Below are 17,655 nucleotides of genomic sequence, written 5' to 3' on the forward strand. Positions count from 1 at the left end.
TAAATCATGTGTTTGTTAGCTAAAAACATTTTTCGGGCAAATGAAGCAAAACTAAATTCACTTCTTGGATAACTGTTTAGAAATGAAAAATTCAGTTTGTGAAGTCTGGCATTTTCTGCACAGTACAATATTTCTCACTCAAAATGAAATAAACTTTATGGTAAAAACTTTACACATCATATAGTCAAACATAGCACGTTGTTAATGAATTGATTGGTTTCTTGTTATTGGCCACAGTTGTGACAATGCTTTGAAATTATGTAATCTGACAGAATGTGCTTTGGAAATTTCATATTTTGTAGTGAAGAAAATAGTCAAAGGGAGAAATATTTTCATGTATTGTTAAAAGGAAAAATTTCTCTATCTGTAAAGCCACAAGAATAAGTTTAGTTTTATTTCAGTAGAACACTACATATTTTATATGGCATTTGAAGAAGGTATCTCAGAAAGGGAACTACAGTGACACATAATATGCTACTCTTTACATTAAATTTTTCATAAAATACAAGCTAGAAGATCTATTAAATGTTAAACTGAAGCAGACAGATGGATCACATCATTAAGTGCATAGTACCAACTCTGGCTATGCAGATGAGATCCATCGTCACCCTCCCCCATTACACAACTTCAGTAAAAATGTCTGAAAATTAAAATTTGTTGACAAAATGCACCAACAGTACAAAGTTAAAAAGGTGGGAAATAGTAATACCAAAGTGGCCCACATACGAAAGAAGTAAAATTTTTCAAAATGTTAGAGACTGTCCACCTCTCTTATGTTAAAAAGGAGGGAAAACATACCCAACATACTATCCCCCCCCCCCCCCCCACCCCTCTGTGCCTTTCCATTCTGACCAGTTTGGGTTTGTAGGTTTCTATTTTTTTTTTAGAATTGTGAAAGTCAAACATTTTTTGGATGTTGCATACATTGAAACCATAGGAAAGGTGGCAACAAACTTCCCCACAATGATTTGATTGCTATTGTGTGTAGTTTCACACATTATCAAACACATTATGATGCAAGTTTTTTCTAAGCAACAGTTTTCAAACTTTTTCTTCATTTTTGTGCTTTACAAGCACTGATTGATTGACACATTATGCCACATTCACTAGTTCACAACCATCAACAGATTAATTTTGTCAGTTTGTAGGGTCAAGACTCACAGTTGCTTATTTTCACCCTTTCTCACAAATCACATTAGAGATTCATTACTCCCCCTCATAGGTCTATACTGCATCCCTTATTTCAGTTTTTTTCACACTTTTGAGTAGTATATGGTTGTGGAATCTGAGACTACAGTCTCAAGAAAATTGTTGTAACATCACTTTCTATGTGCTATATGCTGAGTGATTAATTGATTAATTGGTTGATTTTGGACACGGAAGTTGACTGTTTCTATTAATCAAGTCTGTGCATAAAAATGCAATAGCAAGTAGTGCAAATCATAAGAGAGGTGTTCACATCACTAATAGACTAGAAGCTTCAATGGACAACCAAATTTCTACAGCCTCTCACAACAAGGCAGCTTCTATAATATTAACCATGCACACAAAGACTCTGCATGAAGTAAAATTTAACAATATCTGGCTTTCAGTTCTCTTCTTCTGATATTACATCAAATGTGAGACCTTCTTTGTGCAGCTCTTTTATTAAGGATGTCTTTGAAAATGCAGTAGCTGTAGTAATCACACCTCCCCTGAAACATTAAAAAGTGAGAGTGTACGTAATGAAACAAATTTTGGATGTTTGTAAGTAGTTGAAAGTTTAAAAAAATCATCATCATACAGATATCTACATTTTTGAAACACTTTACATTAAAAATGAACTTTGAAGAAGTCTGTTATGAAGTGTGTCAATTTGTTGAATGTTCTCCAAATGCAGATAAGAATGTTTTGACCATTTTAAAAAGAATCCAGTACATTTTGTGCACTAATTCACTACTGTGAGTAAGTCATCATTCCACTATTTCACACCAAGGAGAGAATAGCAATAAAATAACTTGATAAAAATTGTCTGCCTTTTACCAAAAATAGACAAAGTTAATTCTGTCTGTCACAAAAATATAGCCAATGTTTTCTAGGAATCTTGTTATTGAAAATATCAGAAAGAGTACAATAATAACTAGTAAATACTGAATACTCTGCTGGATGATAATGTTGATAAAAAAGATGAAGTGGTGCCATTCCCTTGCCCAGTCTTGTAATGTTGTTGTTGTGGTCTTCAGTCCTGAGACTGGTTTGATGCAGCTCTCCATGCTACTCTATCCTGTGCAAGCTTTTTCATCTCCCAGTACCTACTGCAACCTACATCCTTCTGAATCTGCTTAGTGTATTCATCTCTTGGTCTCCCTCTACGATTTTTACCCTCCACGCTGCCCTCCAATACTAAATTGGTGATCCCTTGATGCCTCAGAACATGTCCTACCAACCGATCCCTTCTTCTGGTCAAGTTGTGCCACAAACTTCTCTTCTCCCCAATCCTATTCAATACTTCCTCATTAGTTATGTGATCTACCCATCTAATCTTCAGCATTCTTCTGTAGCACCACATTTCGAAAGCTTCTATTCTCTTCTTGTCCAAACTATTTATCGTCCATGTTTCACTTCCATACATGGCTACACTCCATACGAATACTTTCAGAAATGACTTCCTGACACTTAAATCAATACTGGATGTTAACAAATTTCTCTTCTTCAGCAACGCTTTCCTTGCCATTGCCAGCCTACATTTTATATTCTCTCTACTTCGACCATCATCAGTTATTTTGCTCCCCAAATAGCAAAATTCCTTTACTACTTTAAGTGCCTCATTTCCTAATCTAATTCCCTCAGCATCACCCGACTTAATTAGACTACATTCCATTATCCTTGTTTTGCTTTTGTTGATGTTCATCTTATATCCTCCTTTAAAGACACTGTCCATTCCATTCAACTGCTCTTCCAAGTCCTTTGCTGTCTCTGACAGAATTACAATGTCATCGGCGAACCTCAAAGTTTTTATTTCTTCCCCATGAATTTTAATACCTACTCCGAATTTTTCTTTTGTTTCCTTTACTGCTTGCTCAATATACAGATTGAACAACATCGGGGAGAGGCTACAACCCTGTCTTCAGTCTTGTAATAGGCTGCACAATTGTTGGTGCACCTTTCTCTGCTGCTGTGTCATGGGGAACTGTGTCTACAGTCCATGCAATTCCAGATGTTCTTGCACTGTCCATGCAGATACTTGATTTGCTGAAAGTGAGCTTATTTCCTGACTCTAGGTAGATGATGCAGCTGTGCAATCCTGCACAGCTGAGCAAACATGTCACCTGCTACTGCTGAGATTTTGCATGGCAATGAGTAACGACCTTCTTAACTCACTGATTTGACACCAATATGGTAGTCATGGGACTCTGGCCAACATGAGCAGTAATATGGTGGAATGATATAACACAGTCAGTTAGTTTCATGTTCCATGGATCATTTTGCATGATAAATCGTAATGATATATGGAATGAGGCATTTTACATTCACATCACAAATTAACGCATGCATGTGCACGACCTCCTCCCCCCCCCCCCCCCCCCCCCCCACACACACACACAGAGAGAGAGAGAGAATACTCAGGATTATTTGTATATGGATTATTCATGCATAAAAATACCTTGATTATTCATGTTTTTGCATCTTCTCCCCCACAGTACTTTGAATAATCAGAATAATCAGGAGCATACTGTAAGAGTGTGTGTGTGTGTGTGTGTGTGTGTGTGTGTGTGTGTGTGTGTGTGTGTGTGTGTCAATGAACCAAAATCCTGCTGTCATTGAATTCTGACATGTGCTTCTAGACCTTTTTGCTCATCACACACTCAATTCTGAATGAGAAATTCGCAGCACAATCTGTCCCTATATACAATATGTACATGGTCATGATTACTACCTATTTACACTTGTGCTGAGATCTGACCATTTGCACATTTATTGCATGCCCTCTTCATGGTGTTCCAATTTTAGTACTGGCAGTGTATGTATTATTTTAATGAGATCAAAAAATTACAATGGAAGATGCGCGAAAATGGGGTATGCACTGTCTCACACAGCTAATGTTTGATTACATGTTGGATTTTTTTCATCTTCAAGGTGCATCTTAAGTGATTTGCAGCAACATTATCAGAGAGCAGAAACTAATCCCCATATATCCCTTAGTGTTATTTTCTTACTATAAACATAAACATGCTTCCTTCCATTCCCCACCACTTTTCACATTCCATGCTCACACTGCATGTGCTACCTCTGTACATTGTTAAAATAGGAGGATGAAGAGATCAATGATATGGTACAGACAATTAATGTATAAAAGAAAACTGATTTAAATGGGTATGGTCAGTGACATGCATGCTAAACAAAAATCAAAGAAACAAGCAGTAATAACCCTGTCTTTATAAAAGCACATTATTTACACTGAGAGATGCATAACACAAAAATGCTATTTTCAACACTTCATATTATGATATTATATATATTTAACAACAAAGGACATTTCTTATCAAGCAGGAATTTTAAAAAAATATAAGCCCCAAGCAAAATGATACTTCAGTTGTATTCATCAGTTTCAAGTTTTTTTTTATCTTATAATTATTTGCACATTGCAAATTACCTAACTCAGTTTAGAAGTGGTAGAAATTCTGACAATACCATGCATTTTGTTTGTTACTGTGTAAACACTTCCAAGGAAGAGTTTTTTCTACATATTTTTATGATCATAGTATCTAATGATAGCAGACACTGTGATTCCCCAATTCTTGAAAATTTCTATGTCCTAAACAATGGAAATATAAAATGTCACTCACTAAGATTTGCCAAACCACCCACAGTGGTGGAACAGATGCTAGGGTTAAAACACTGTCCAGTGCTACTGTTTCCATATACATAAGCTCAATCTATTTCCTTTCACTACTTGCAGCTACGCACAAAGCACAGCACACATCCTCTTTTACAGGGAATTTAACCATAACACACTGACGAAACAGCTATTTTCTCATAGTGACAGCTACATCAATTCTGAACAAATCGTACCACTAGTCACTAACAGTTCAACATGTTCCCAACAGGCCCAGGTGGCATGACCTGGTAGTGTAATGCCAATCACAACTTGCACATACTCTTTGCCATACTGTCAACTGTTTTAAAATTATTTTACAGGATCCTTAAAGAGTGAATGAGGTATATTACAGTAAAATTAAATGAAGAAACACACACACACACACACACACACACACACAAGCAAGCAAGCAAATAATTTTTCAGTGCCCCTGTCTCAGAATATAAAGTTTATCAAAAAAACTGAGAACCCCCTTAACATTTACTTACTGCACATCATTTACACAATTATTTTTTTCTTCTTGTTTGTCTTCTTCCGTTTGTCTATGGATTCTTACATACCTTAGCTACTGTTATGAATAATAAGTTCTCAAAATGCGTGACACTGGGGCTGTTGTTTCCAAGAAATGCTGATGTTTTTCAAACTTCTTAGTGGCATACTACAGTATGAAAAATACAAAGCAACTAAAAACTCATTTTTTTAATGAAATTCATTAACCTGAGAACTTGAGTAACCAGTACAATTCCTGACACTGCAGTACTTAAAAGCAGACTTTGAATCATTATTTTCTTATTATAACAAAACTTTAACAAGACTGAGGATGAAAGCAGAGTTAAGAAACCTACCTAGATGGCATTTTCTCACGTTCTTTAATAATTGTCACTGCTGAAAGGACAAGAGCAGTACAAGTGGCACCATATGCTGGGTTTCTACCTTTAATCTGCAAATAGATGAAACACACACACAAACATCTTTCACATATTTAATGATTTTGCTTATGCATTAAAAAAATAGCTTATGATTAAAAGCAACTCACTTCTGTTGCATAAAAACTTCCACACATTATAAGCATTACACATAAAAATTCTTCATTATGAACAATTATTAGGGAGAACACATTAACATATGTATTCATAATTTAAGTGAGTCTTCAGTGGACTTCACTGTCCATGATGCCAATTACTGCAAGTCTTCAATTCTGCATCAAGATGATAAAAATTGCCAGTATTAGTAAAACTGTTACCAGCATCTTCATTATATCTACTGTTGCTACTACGTTCCTGTAACATTGCTGTCTGGTCCTTCCATCATAACTAAATAGTGAAATTATCTGTGTAATTCTCAAACAAACAATCTCTGGTTTACAAATGCTAAAATTTTGTGACCTTTAGTGTTAGCATTTTTATCTAATAATAGACAGTTCTTTAGAACAAGAAGAAAGGACATTTGCACACCTGCACACATCATTTATGACTTGTATCTGATTAACTCTATCTTCCCTTTTCCATATACTTTACAATAAAACCAGTTTATTTTGAACAGACATAAAAACTTTAAACAACAATATAGTCAGGATCAGTCTGTGATTATTAAGCATATAACTGTATATTAATTTTAAAGGAATTCCAGTTGCCTATATGCCTCTAGGAGACAATCTAATATTTAGAGGATGTGTAACTATAGTGTCTATTTCATTACACAGATAACCATTTGATAAGAACATTTATAAGCATGTCCTGTTAGTCAGAACCGAAATGATATTTAAAAAAGTTGTTTCCATTTTCATGTCCCATCATCTGCATCAGGGGTGTCCAACCCATGATCACAAGCTTCCAAAAGCAAGTACCAACAAGGCCCAAGAAGTGAGCATCTATCACATGATCACTAAAAATTAGAAAAAAAATTTAAAAAATTTCTTCTTCCAGCATGGTGTAGGTAAGCGGTAAGGTTGGTTTCCTGATCTATATCTACAGCCATGCTCTGCAAATCATTGTAAAGGGCACACCAGAAGGTACCTTCCATTGTACCAGTTATTAGGGCTTTTTCCCATTTCATTTACAGGAAGGATGGTTATTTAAGTGCTGCTACTGTACATGCTGTAATTACTCTTATCTTGTCCTCATGCTCTCTGTGGGAGCAAGGTGTAAGTTTGTTGTATATTCCTAGAGCCATTATTCAAAGCCAGCTCCTGAAACTTTTTAAGTTGGCTTTCTCGGGGTAATTTACGTCTGTCTTCAGGAGTCGGTTAGTTCAGTTCTTTAAAGATCTCCATGACACTCTCCTGCAGGTCAAACAAACCTGTGACCATCCTTGCTGCCCTTTTCTTGTATATGTTTAATATCCCACATCACTCATTTCTGATATGGGTCCACCACACTCTAGCAGTATTCTAAGATTGGTTACACAAGTGTTCTGTAAGAATCTCCTTTGTAGCCTAATTGCATATCCCTAATATTGTACCAATAAACCAAAGTCTGCTACATGTTTCACCCATGACTGGATCTATGTGATTATGCCATTTGACATCCCTATAAGGTGTTACAACCAGGTACTTATATGACTTTACTGATTCCAAATGTGACTAACTGATATTGTCATAATATACTACATTTTTTTAATTTGTGAAGCCAAAATTTTACATTTCTGAACATTTAAAGCAAGTTGCCAATCTTTGCACCTCTTTGAAATCTTATCTAGGTCTGACTGAATATTTGTGCAGTTCCTTTCAGATTATACTCTGTTATAGATAACTATGCTTTTATATGTGATAGTATTAGTGAATCTGAACAAAAAACTTCATGTGGACATATGCCCTATTGTGAATGGTTTCTGAGATAGAACACGTTTAATATCACTTTCTTACATTTTTCTTTAATTACTCAAAAAATGCACACTCCAACAAAAACATGTATCAGTACGCAATTAAACTAAATTAAATTTGCTAAAAAAAAAAGGTCCTATTTTTTGTCTAGGATTAACAGTCTGCGTAGAGAGATCATGAGAATATTGAAAATCTCGCGCAACGCACATGCGCTGCAGCTTAGGTGCTTTTTGTAGGCCAGTTTGAGGTAGTTTTCCGACTTGATAGACCACAAGCATCCTGCATCAAAATGTTAGTCTCAACTTCCTCTATATTACTGTGGTATGTTGTAAACAATGACAATGAATAATACAGGAAATAAATAGAAATGTTCATTAAAAGTGTTCTATCTCAGAAACCATTCAGAATAGGGCATATATCCACGTCAAGTTTTTTGTTCAGAATCACTAATACTATCGCATCTCAAGCATAGTTATCTGTAATGAAATATAATCTGAAAGGAACTGCACAAATATTCAGTCAGACCTTGATAAGATTTCGAAGAGGTGCAAAGATTGGCAACTTGCTTTAAATGTTCAGAAATGCAAAATTTTGTCTTCACAAAATAAAAAAAAATGTAGTATCCTATGACAATAATATCACTGAGTCACATTTGGAATCAATAAATTCATATAAGCACCTGGTTGTAACACTTTGTAGGGATGTCAAATGGCATAATCACCCATCAAAATACGTACCTTTCCTCCTGACTCACCCTGTGTATAACATGAATGGCAGTGGAACCAGTACACTTCCCTGGGGTACACTCTAAGTTACCTCGACATCTGCAATGACACTCCATCCAAAGCAACTTGCTGCATCCTCCCTACCAAGAAATCCTCAATGCGTTTACAAATTTCACTTGATGCAATTGTAATTTTGATAATAAGTGTAGGTGTGATACTGTGTCAAATGCTTTTCTGAAATAGAGAAATGCTGCATCTACCTGACTGACTTGATCAGGCCTTTCAGTATGTCATGTGAGGGAAGTGTGAGTTGAGTTACACATGACGGATGTTTTTGAAATCCTTGCTGCTTGGGATGGAGGAGTTCATTCTATTTGAGATATTATGTTTGAGCTCAGAATATGTTCTAAGATTCTACAGCAAATGGATGAAAGGGATACTGTACAGTAGTTTTGTGGATCACATCTGCTACACTTCTTGTAGGGATGTGACCAGAGTTTTCTTCCAGCTGCAGAGCATGTTTTTTGTTCATGGGATATATGATAGATTGTGGTTAATGGAGGAGCTAACTCAGCTGCAAATTGGGTATAGTATCTGACAGGGATTTGGTCAGGCCCTGGGACTTTGTCCAGTTTTAATGATTTCATCTGTTTCTCAACACCATTGACATTAATATTTATATCACTTATGAAACTTCCTGGCAGATTACAACTGTGTGCCGGACCGAGACTCGAACTAGGGACCTTTGCCTTTCGTCGGCAAGTACTCTACCAACTCAGCTACCCAAGCACGACTCGTGCCCCGTCCTCACCGCTTTACTTCTGCCAGTACCTCGTCTCCTCAGCGCACACTCCGCTGCAGAGTGAAAATCTCATTCTGTGAAAGTCTCATTCTATATCACTTATCTTTTCAGTGTCCCAAGAATTAAATTGGGGCAATATACTGGGGTTTTCCTTTGTAAAAGAACATTTGAAAACAGAGTTAAACATTTTTGTTTTGCTATCCACAATTTCAGATACCATTTTGTTCGTGAGTGCCTGGACACTAACTTTGGTGCCACTAACAGCCTCTAAATACATCCAGAATGTCCTTGTGTTTTGTGAAAGATAATTTAACAGTATTTTGCTGTGGTAGCCAATGAAGGTTTCAAAGCACTGTTCACCTGACATCCAAATGTGTTTCACTCAGCATATCTCTCTCTCATTATATAATAAAAAACACACAACCACACACACAAATTTCAAGCTTTCGCAACCCAAGATTGCTTCATCAGGAAAGAGGGAAGGAGAGGGAAAGATGAAAGGATGTGGGTTTTAAGGGGGAGGGTAAGGAGTCATTCCAATCCTGGGAGCAGAAAGACTTACCTTAGGGGGAAAAAAAGGACAGGTACACACACACACACACACACACACACACACACACACACACACACACACACACACACACACCCATCCGCACATATACAGACACAGGCAAACATATGTAAAGGCAAAGAGGTTGAGGCCCCAAAAGTGCATGGCTGGGACATGTGTCACGGTTTTCAGGCTCTGTGCAGGGTCAGGACACTGCTGATGTGGAGGATACACATTTGCATGGTATGACTCGATCTCTACAGTTGGCTTGACGGAAGTGGATTTATTTGTCAGCTCATATGAAGCAGGATATCTACAGATTCTTTTAAAATTCAATCCCAGAATGTGCTGGCCTATTTCAAGAACTTGATGCCATCATAATTCATGCCATCTCCTTTGGAGATGCAGTGCTCTGCGACAGCTAACTTTGTTGGTTGTTCCTAATCTGTGATATTTGTGCTCCACACACATTTCATGCACCATTTGGACAAGTCTATCTCTGTTGCTAAATAGTAAATTTCTATCTTCATTTAAGCATACTTGCATTAAGGAATCCAGTATAAATAGTCCTGATGCTGTACTTTTTTCTCCGTCCCTTTGTTGTCTTGGATCTGACTACATCCTCAGTTGATTCATTCACATTAATTTTGAGTAATTGTGATGAGCAGAATGATAAATATTTTCTATAAACAGCAGCACACTGACAATAGCTGAAAACAATGTTCTCACTTGTACAAAGCTGATTAAAATGAATTTCCCTTCCTTTCCAGTCTTCCCCAAGCTATCCCTCTTCCCTCCCTGAGTAAGGAACTACTAATACCAAAAGACTGCCATGGTTTTTTTTCTTTTCTTTGCCTTTTCTATTTTGAATAGATCTGTCAACAGAAATTAGAATTTCATCTCCTGAAGGTAAGTACCAGCAATCCATTCTACCTAACTGTTGTACTGTAATTCATTAGGCACAACATGAGAAAAGTGGAGGAAGACCTGCCAACAAATGGATCCCAAACTTTGTGACTAATGGAATAAGGAGGAGGAGGAGGAGGAGGAGGAGGAGGAGGAGGAGGAGGAATAGGAGGAGCAGGAGGAAGAAGAAGAAGAAGAAGAAGAAGAAGACAATGCTGATGATAAAGAGGAAGGAGCAGCAGCAAGGAAAATAAAAAGTTAAAACTAGCCTACAGAAAAAGGAAAAACAGTACTATACCTGTACAGTTACTTTCTTATTTATTGGCATTACATGCTTAGGTGTTGGTTCTGATAATCTTTCCTTCCATCCTTCAGCAAAAAGTGTAAATCTGAAGAGAGTATTTTTCAAGATTTCTTCTGCGGGATCTTCATGAGTTACATAACCAGATGTAAACATTCCTGGATGCTAGAAAGAAAGTGTTAAAAATTATATAATGATATCTGGCAGTCCTATTTGGAGAACTAAAAACTGCAAACTAAATCAGTCAGCATCCATTGTACTGTGAAATGTGCCACAGTGTTAACACAGTGCTCAGATTTATAAGTGGCCTTCAAATGAGATGTGAGCAACATCAGTTATGGAAACAAATTTCTCATGATGACATGCTTGTATAAAATATTCTCATTTACCTAACAACATCAAATCTGTGTAAAACCTCAAGTCATAATAGCAGCAGCCATGACATCTGGTTGCTGCTGATGAAGATTAGGCAATTTTACTCAGGTTTGATGCAGTAAAATAACTGAATGTTTTCCTGCATCACTGCATGTCTTCAGCATTATCTGTTTTATAAAAAGAGCAAATAAATAAATCTCATCAACAACAGTCTCAATCACTGGTACATTACGTTAGACAGTGTGACTATATGGGTAAATCCGTGGCTGTCAATGGTACCTTGATCCTATTGTCTCTTGCTGATACTGTCTCCATTCCAGGAAACACACAAGCTACGAGGGGCATAAGAAAAGTCCGTACAAAAATAAAAACTACTTATGTGTCTGGAGTAAACCTTTTTTTAATTTTTTGACATAGTCTCCTTTTAGACTTTTACATTTTGTCCAACGCTGTTCTAATTTGTTGATCCCTTCTGAATAATAGGAATTGTCCAAGTCTGCAAAACAGCTATCAGTTGTTGCAATCGCCTCCTCGTTTGAATAAAATCTTTGTCCCGCCAGCCATTTCTTCAAATTGGGGAACAAATAGTAGTCCGAGGGAACCAAGCCTGGAGAACAGGGGAATGTGAAACGAGTTGGAATCCTATTTCCATTAATTTTGGGACCAAAACTGCTGAAGTGTGTGCTGGTGCATTATCATGATGGAAAAGGACTTTTTTGCGGTCCAATTGCCGGCATTTTTCTTGCAGCTCGGTTTTCAAATGGTCCAATAACGATGAATAATATGCACCTGTAATAGTTTTACCCTTTTCCAATTAGTTGATGTGGATTATCCCTTGTAAATCCCAAAAGACAGTCGCCATAACCTTTCTGGCCGAAGGAATGGTCTTTACCTTTTTTGGTGCAGATTCTCCCTTGGTAACCCATTGTTTAGATTGTTGTTTGGTCTCAGGAGTATAGTAATGTATCCATGTTTCATCCACAGTGATGAAACAATATTTAAAGTGCTGCTGATTCTTCCTGAACAACTGCAAACCATCCTTGCAACACTTCACACGATTCCATTTTTGGTCAAGTGAGCAATCGCGGAACCCATATTGCGGATAGCTTTCTCATATCCAAATGTTTACACAAAATATTATGTACCCATTCATTCGAGATGCCCACAGCACTAGCAATCTCACACACCTTAACTCTTCTGTCGTCCATCACCATATCATGGATTTTATCAATGTTTTCTGGAGTCATTACCTCCAGATGGCGTCCAGAACATTCAGCATTACTTGTGCCCATATGGCCACTCAAAAAATTTTGAAACCACTTATAAACTGTTCTGATCGAAGGTGCAGAGTCACTGTAATGTTTATCAAGCTTCTCTTTAGTCTCCTGAGGCTTTTTTACCTTTCACAAAGTAATGTTTAATCACCACACAAAATTCTGTTTTGTCCATTTTTTGACAATCAATCGACTTCCTTGATTCACACGAATGCCAAACTCAAAGAAATAGACCAATATGGCTGAAACTTGGTGTGTGTTCTTTTCAAAGATGCTGCTAACTAAACATGACCTTGATATGTGCCAGTGGTGCCATCTCTTGGACTTTCCACGGACTTTTCAAATGCCTCTCGTATTACTGCTCATTTCCTTGACTATGTGGCAGCATGTGCATGTGGAAATATGTGCTAAAGAGTGTGGAGTAGAACAATACATAAGCATATTCAATCCATGTGTGGTTCACTCAGCTGCAGTGTAGAAGAGAGAAGCCAAATAAACTTCGTGAACTTGGCAGAAGTTTCCAAAAAGACCAGTACTACCCAGCTGAACCTTATTGCTGCTATAGCTGCACTGGGGTGGCTTTTGTTAAAGCTATACTGCTTGCCAAATGCTAATGCCTGTGCTGAGAGATGGGATTCCACCCAATATCAGATATTATTTGAAAATTATTGGGTGAAAAAATTGATTTTTGCACATCTTACAGTCTGATATCTTTACTCGATAAAGAAATGAATTGCTTTTTGCCATCCACCATACCTAATGCACTACATCAAATTAAGTAAAATGTTGCATGAAATTTTAAAAATTTTGCAGAGGTAAAAATCCATTCCATAAAATTCGCATGTGGTTGGTTTTAGCTCATATACATTGCAGGGAATGAAAGTTACATAAGATACAGAAATTTTATTTAAAATTGATAGCAGAAGGATATCTCATTTTGTTCTTTACTTATTGGGTTGTATATCTGAAAAACTGTCATACCCAGCATTCTCACAGACATCCTTGTGCATTGTGAATCATGTCATAACAATCATCACATCTCATAAACAATTCAAGATATCAAAATGAGGGTTTTTATAAATGATAGCATGCAATGAGGAACATATGTTGTATGATAAAGACTCTAAACTCTTTTATTCACCCATATATAGAAGTAACTCATCCACAGCAATGAGAGGTCAACATCTCAGGATGCATTCAGACTTCCATAGCATTGTAGGAAAACCAAAGTGGTGCACTTATACACATCCACAACACCTGGGGAATGACATATTGGGACATGTATACAAGCCCACAGCAGTGAAACTGTTAGCAACACAGCCACTTGCATGGCTTGCATAGTGATATGAAAATCACACAGATGTGCATAGGCCATGAAGATGCGGTGTGCACTGGCTCTATGTTCTTCCGTATGCCTCACAATCTGTTGTGACAAATCTAAACACTATGTTTCCTTTGCTGAATAGGAGGGGTCAGGCACCAGTTTGGTCACACTTGGCAAAACTCACCCACTGAAAGCAAGTGATGCTGTACCTCATAGGTAGTGATGGGAAATGACAGTCAGCTTGCCTTGAGGATGCAGTGCTCTACTAGGGAGTCTGTTAATCATTGGCAGTTTGAACATATGGTGAATTAGGGAAATGGCAGCAAGGGATTGGAAGAATCACCTTGTGCACTTACTGTGTATGATCAGGGGACTCAGTCAGCATCCTGAAGGGCTCTTCTGACAGCCAGGCAGCAAACAGCTGCAGAAGGTGGTGCATGTTGCAATGAACTATGCTTGTCATCTGGGCTCCGAGTTAACATTTGGAAGATTCTAATAACTGGCAAAGAAAGTGGAGAAAACCAGCCTTTCTCTTGGAATTTCAACAAAGCTCATAATCTTTAGCATTGCCTCCATTACTGGTTTGGCTCTGTGATTCTGAGCTGAGTACAAGGCCCAGCTCAGAGACTTGGAATGGTTTGTTAACAATGTGAGGTGTAACTTCTTAGACATGTGTTATAGTGTTTAGAGCTGTAGTGCACCACCAAATGAGACAGCAGTGCACTAAACATCAGAGACTGCTATCCAGGTACTGTCATCATTGGAACAGAGTAATAATACCCAGCAGTTGATTGGGATGGTAACTGTTTCATAAGTCAGAGTAATTTATGACCATTCCTGAATCTTTATTAAGTAATAGTGTTTTAAACAATGAAAGATTCAGGATGGAATAACCACAGCATTATGAAAAGGACAGATTGCTAATCACCATATAGAGGAGTCACTGAGTCACAGTCAGACACAACAAAAAGATTGCTATACATGTAAGTTTTCTGCCAAAAGGTGTTCTTCTGAAGTAGAAAACATACACACATCCACATAAGCCAAACACACACACCCGTGACCACTGTCTGTGGCTGCTAAGTCCATCTTCAGGGCCCAGAGACGGTGGTCATGTGTCTGTGAGTTGTGCTTGTGTGTTTTCTACTTTATAAGAATGTATTCTGCCTGGAAGCTTCAATGTACAACAGTCTTTCTGTTGTGCTTGTCCGTGACTCAGTGTCTCCTCTATATGGTGAGTACCAATCTGTCCTTTTTGTAACAGAATTTCAGTTGTTCTTACATGAGATACTTATCAAATTTAAGTATTTATCACTTACCTTAAGAAGAAATTTAACTCCAAGTCTGCACTGTGCCAGAAGACCCACCAACAAAGCCCTGAAGATGAAGCCAATTGTGGTTAACAATGATGGAAGCACAAAGTACATGTTAAATTGCACAGGGCGCTTCATTTCATTTTTATAAAGATGTCTCTGGGAACTCTCAGCAACTGCAACATCTGTCCCTGGAAAGGGTAAACACCAGCCCTCAACGTCAGATCTTCTATGAGGCAGCAACCTATTAAACAGAAATTAAAGGAGAATAAATTGATGATGCAACTCCAGTGTTACATTATTTAAGATTCACCTGAAGAAATTACCGTTGTTTTACTTTTGGAGTAAGTCGTGGTAATCTATCAGGGAACAATTTCTGTTGCAGTGACTGGATTTCACCATAATGGGATGTTGCATGAATAGCAGATTCCCAGGTGCCAAAGTGTATGGCGGGTCCCTAGAGCACAATAACTGAATTTATTAAGACAATGAGGTACACATTATTAAATGAAATATATATATATTTTTATTGTCGTATATAGTTTCCAGTGAGTGGTCAGCACACAGCCTAATTTAGATAACAAATTATGCTAAATAATTGTTGTATTGTATTTGACTGATTGGATTTCTTATAGTACGATGAATGAAATCCAGGACAAGTCAAAGAGTACAATATTATATGAGTGCTTTAATCCACATGAAATATTTAATTTATTAATACCAGAGAAGTTATTTTTTATGTTCAGTTGTCTAACTTAAGGTTACCAATTGGTATCAGCATTACTTGAAATGTAATTACATACTTACATATTACAGTGAGCACATAACATTAAATTACAATTTATAATCATATATTTTGTGGAGCATATGCAAAAAAAGTAATGTTTTTAAAAAAATCTTAACACCTGTGGTTTATTAATTTTCTGTTGTGACTTTTATAAACTAGTAAATGGCTCTGAGCACTATGGGACTCAACTGCTGAGGTCATCAGTCCCCTAGAACTTAGAACTAGTTAAACCTAACTAACCTAAGGACATCACACACATCCATGCCCGAGGCAGGATTCGAACCTGCGACCGTAGCGGTCTCGCGGTTCCAGACTGCAGCGCCAGAACCGCGCGGCCACTTCGGCCGGCTATAAACTAGTAACTTCCTTTTAACATTATATGAGGGTTGTAGAAAATGGTTCAAATGGCTCTCAGCACTATGGGACTTAACATCTGAGGTCATCAGTCCCCTAGAACTTAGAACTACTTAAACCTAATTAATCTAAGGACATCACACACATCCATGCCCGAGGCAGGATTCGAACCTGCGACCGTAGCAGTCGTGCAGTTCCAGATTGAAGCGCTTAGAACCGCTCGGCCACAACGGCCAGCTATGAGGGTTGTAGAGACTTTATGGAAACTGTGCTTCTTTCTCATTTCATGGATGGGATTGACACAGTTTGTTTGGGAAAGAATTCCATGGTAGGCTAAATGCAAAAAATTAAATTATAATAACAACAATAAAAGTTGAAAAATAGCAAAGTGAAACAGATCTTCTTGGGCTGGTATCATTCCTAACATGAATGATTTTCTCCTCATACCTAATTAATCTATACATATGATGTTCCAAAATTCAATAATTAAGATTTTGAGAGACCACATGCTCTCAAAGTTCTGACCCTGCTACTAAATTCCTATTACAGTACCGAAGTATCTTAATTTAAAGACCTAATTTTCATTAACAGAAATAGCACTTCATCTTCTGTCAAAATTTTGTTGTTTAGGAAGTATTGGTACACAAAAACATTTTGCATGTAACCCAACGCTACATAATTTGTAGAAAGTAACTTGTCAAAAATACATTATTAAAATTTGATGTCTTAATTTTTCTGTCTCAAAACGTTATGGTATACTTGGTGAAATATATTGTTATTGAAATATTGCAAGCATAAAATTTTGTTTCTGGAATAATCTTACTGAGCTTTATCAGAAAACATATGAGAAACCCCTGCCTGCAAAAATAGGACCTAATATTAAAGCTTTTAAAGAAAAATCTATCCAGTAATAAAAGAAAACTTCATTTCTGAAGACACACAAATTTCTCATTTAATTCTTGTTTTGTACGTTATTGCTGAAAATATAATTGAGCTGTATTTTATCAGCATATAACTAGTTTGTTGTTAATTTTTTATGCAGTTACTGGGCAAGCTGATAAATAGGCACTGGGATAATGCCAGTCACTCGTGACCAGAGAAAATAAGTGTGAAGAACTTGTGTTATTACATGAAAACTTACCACTCATAGAATTACATTAATACTGACTAAATATGAGTCTTTGGAAGCTAATGGTCAATTATTTTGATGTATATTGGGCAATATAATACTGTGCACTGTTCACAGTTTCACACTATTTGTTAAA

The 17,655-nt window shown here is 37.1% G+C and overlaps 1 protein-coding gene across 2 annotated transcripts in view; it reads right to left on the minus strand.

Moving 5' to 3' along the window:
• Window positions 1-831: 831 nt before the first annotated feature.
• Window positions 832-17,655, minus strand: part of LOC124612638 (saccharopine dehydrogenase-like oxidoreductase) — a 124,730-nt gene continuing 107,906 nt past the window's right edge. For both annotated transcript variants that reach the window (XM_047140936.1, XM_047140937.1), the window contains exons 6-10: window positions 15,576-15,706; window positions 15,256-15,493; window positions 10,961-11,128; window positions 5,704-5,798; window positions 832-1,694 (exon numbers count right to left, since the gene is read on the minus strand). In XM_047140936.1, the coding sequence (XP_046996892.1) occupies window positions 1,589-1,694; window positions 5,704-5,798; window positions 10,961-11,128; window positions 15,256-15,493; window positions 15,576-15,706 (738 nt within the window). In that variant the 3' untranslated portion in view covers window positions 832-1,588. The remainder of the gene's footprint in view (window positions 1,695-5,703; window positions 5,799-10,960; window positions 11,129-15,255; window positions 15,494-15,575; window positions 15,707-17,655) is intronic.

Source organism: Schistocerca americana, chromosome 4 (assembly GCF_021461395.2).
Source record: "Schistocerca americana isolate TAMUIC-IGC-003095 chromosome 4, iqSchAmer2.1, whole genome shotgun sequence".
Taxonomy (NCBI): domain Eukaryota; kingdom Metazoa; phylum Arthropoda; class Insecta; order Orthoptera; family Acrididae; genus Schistocerca; species Schistocerca americana.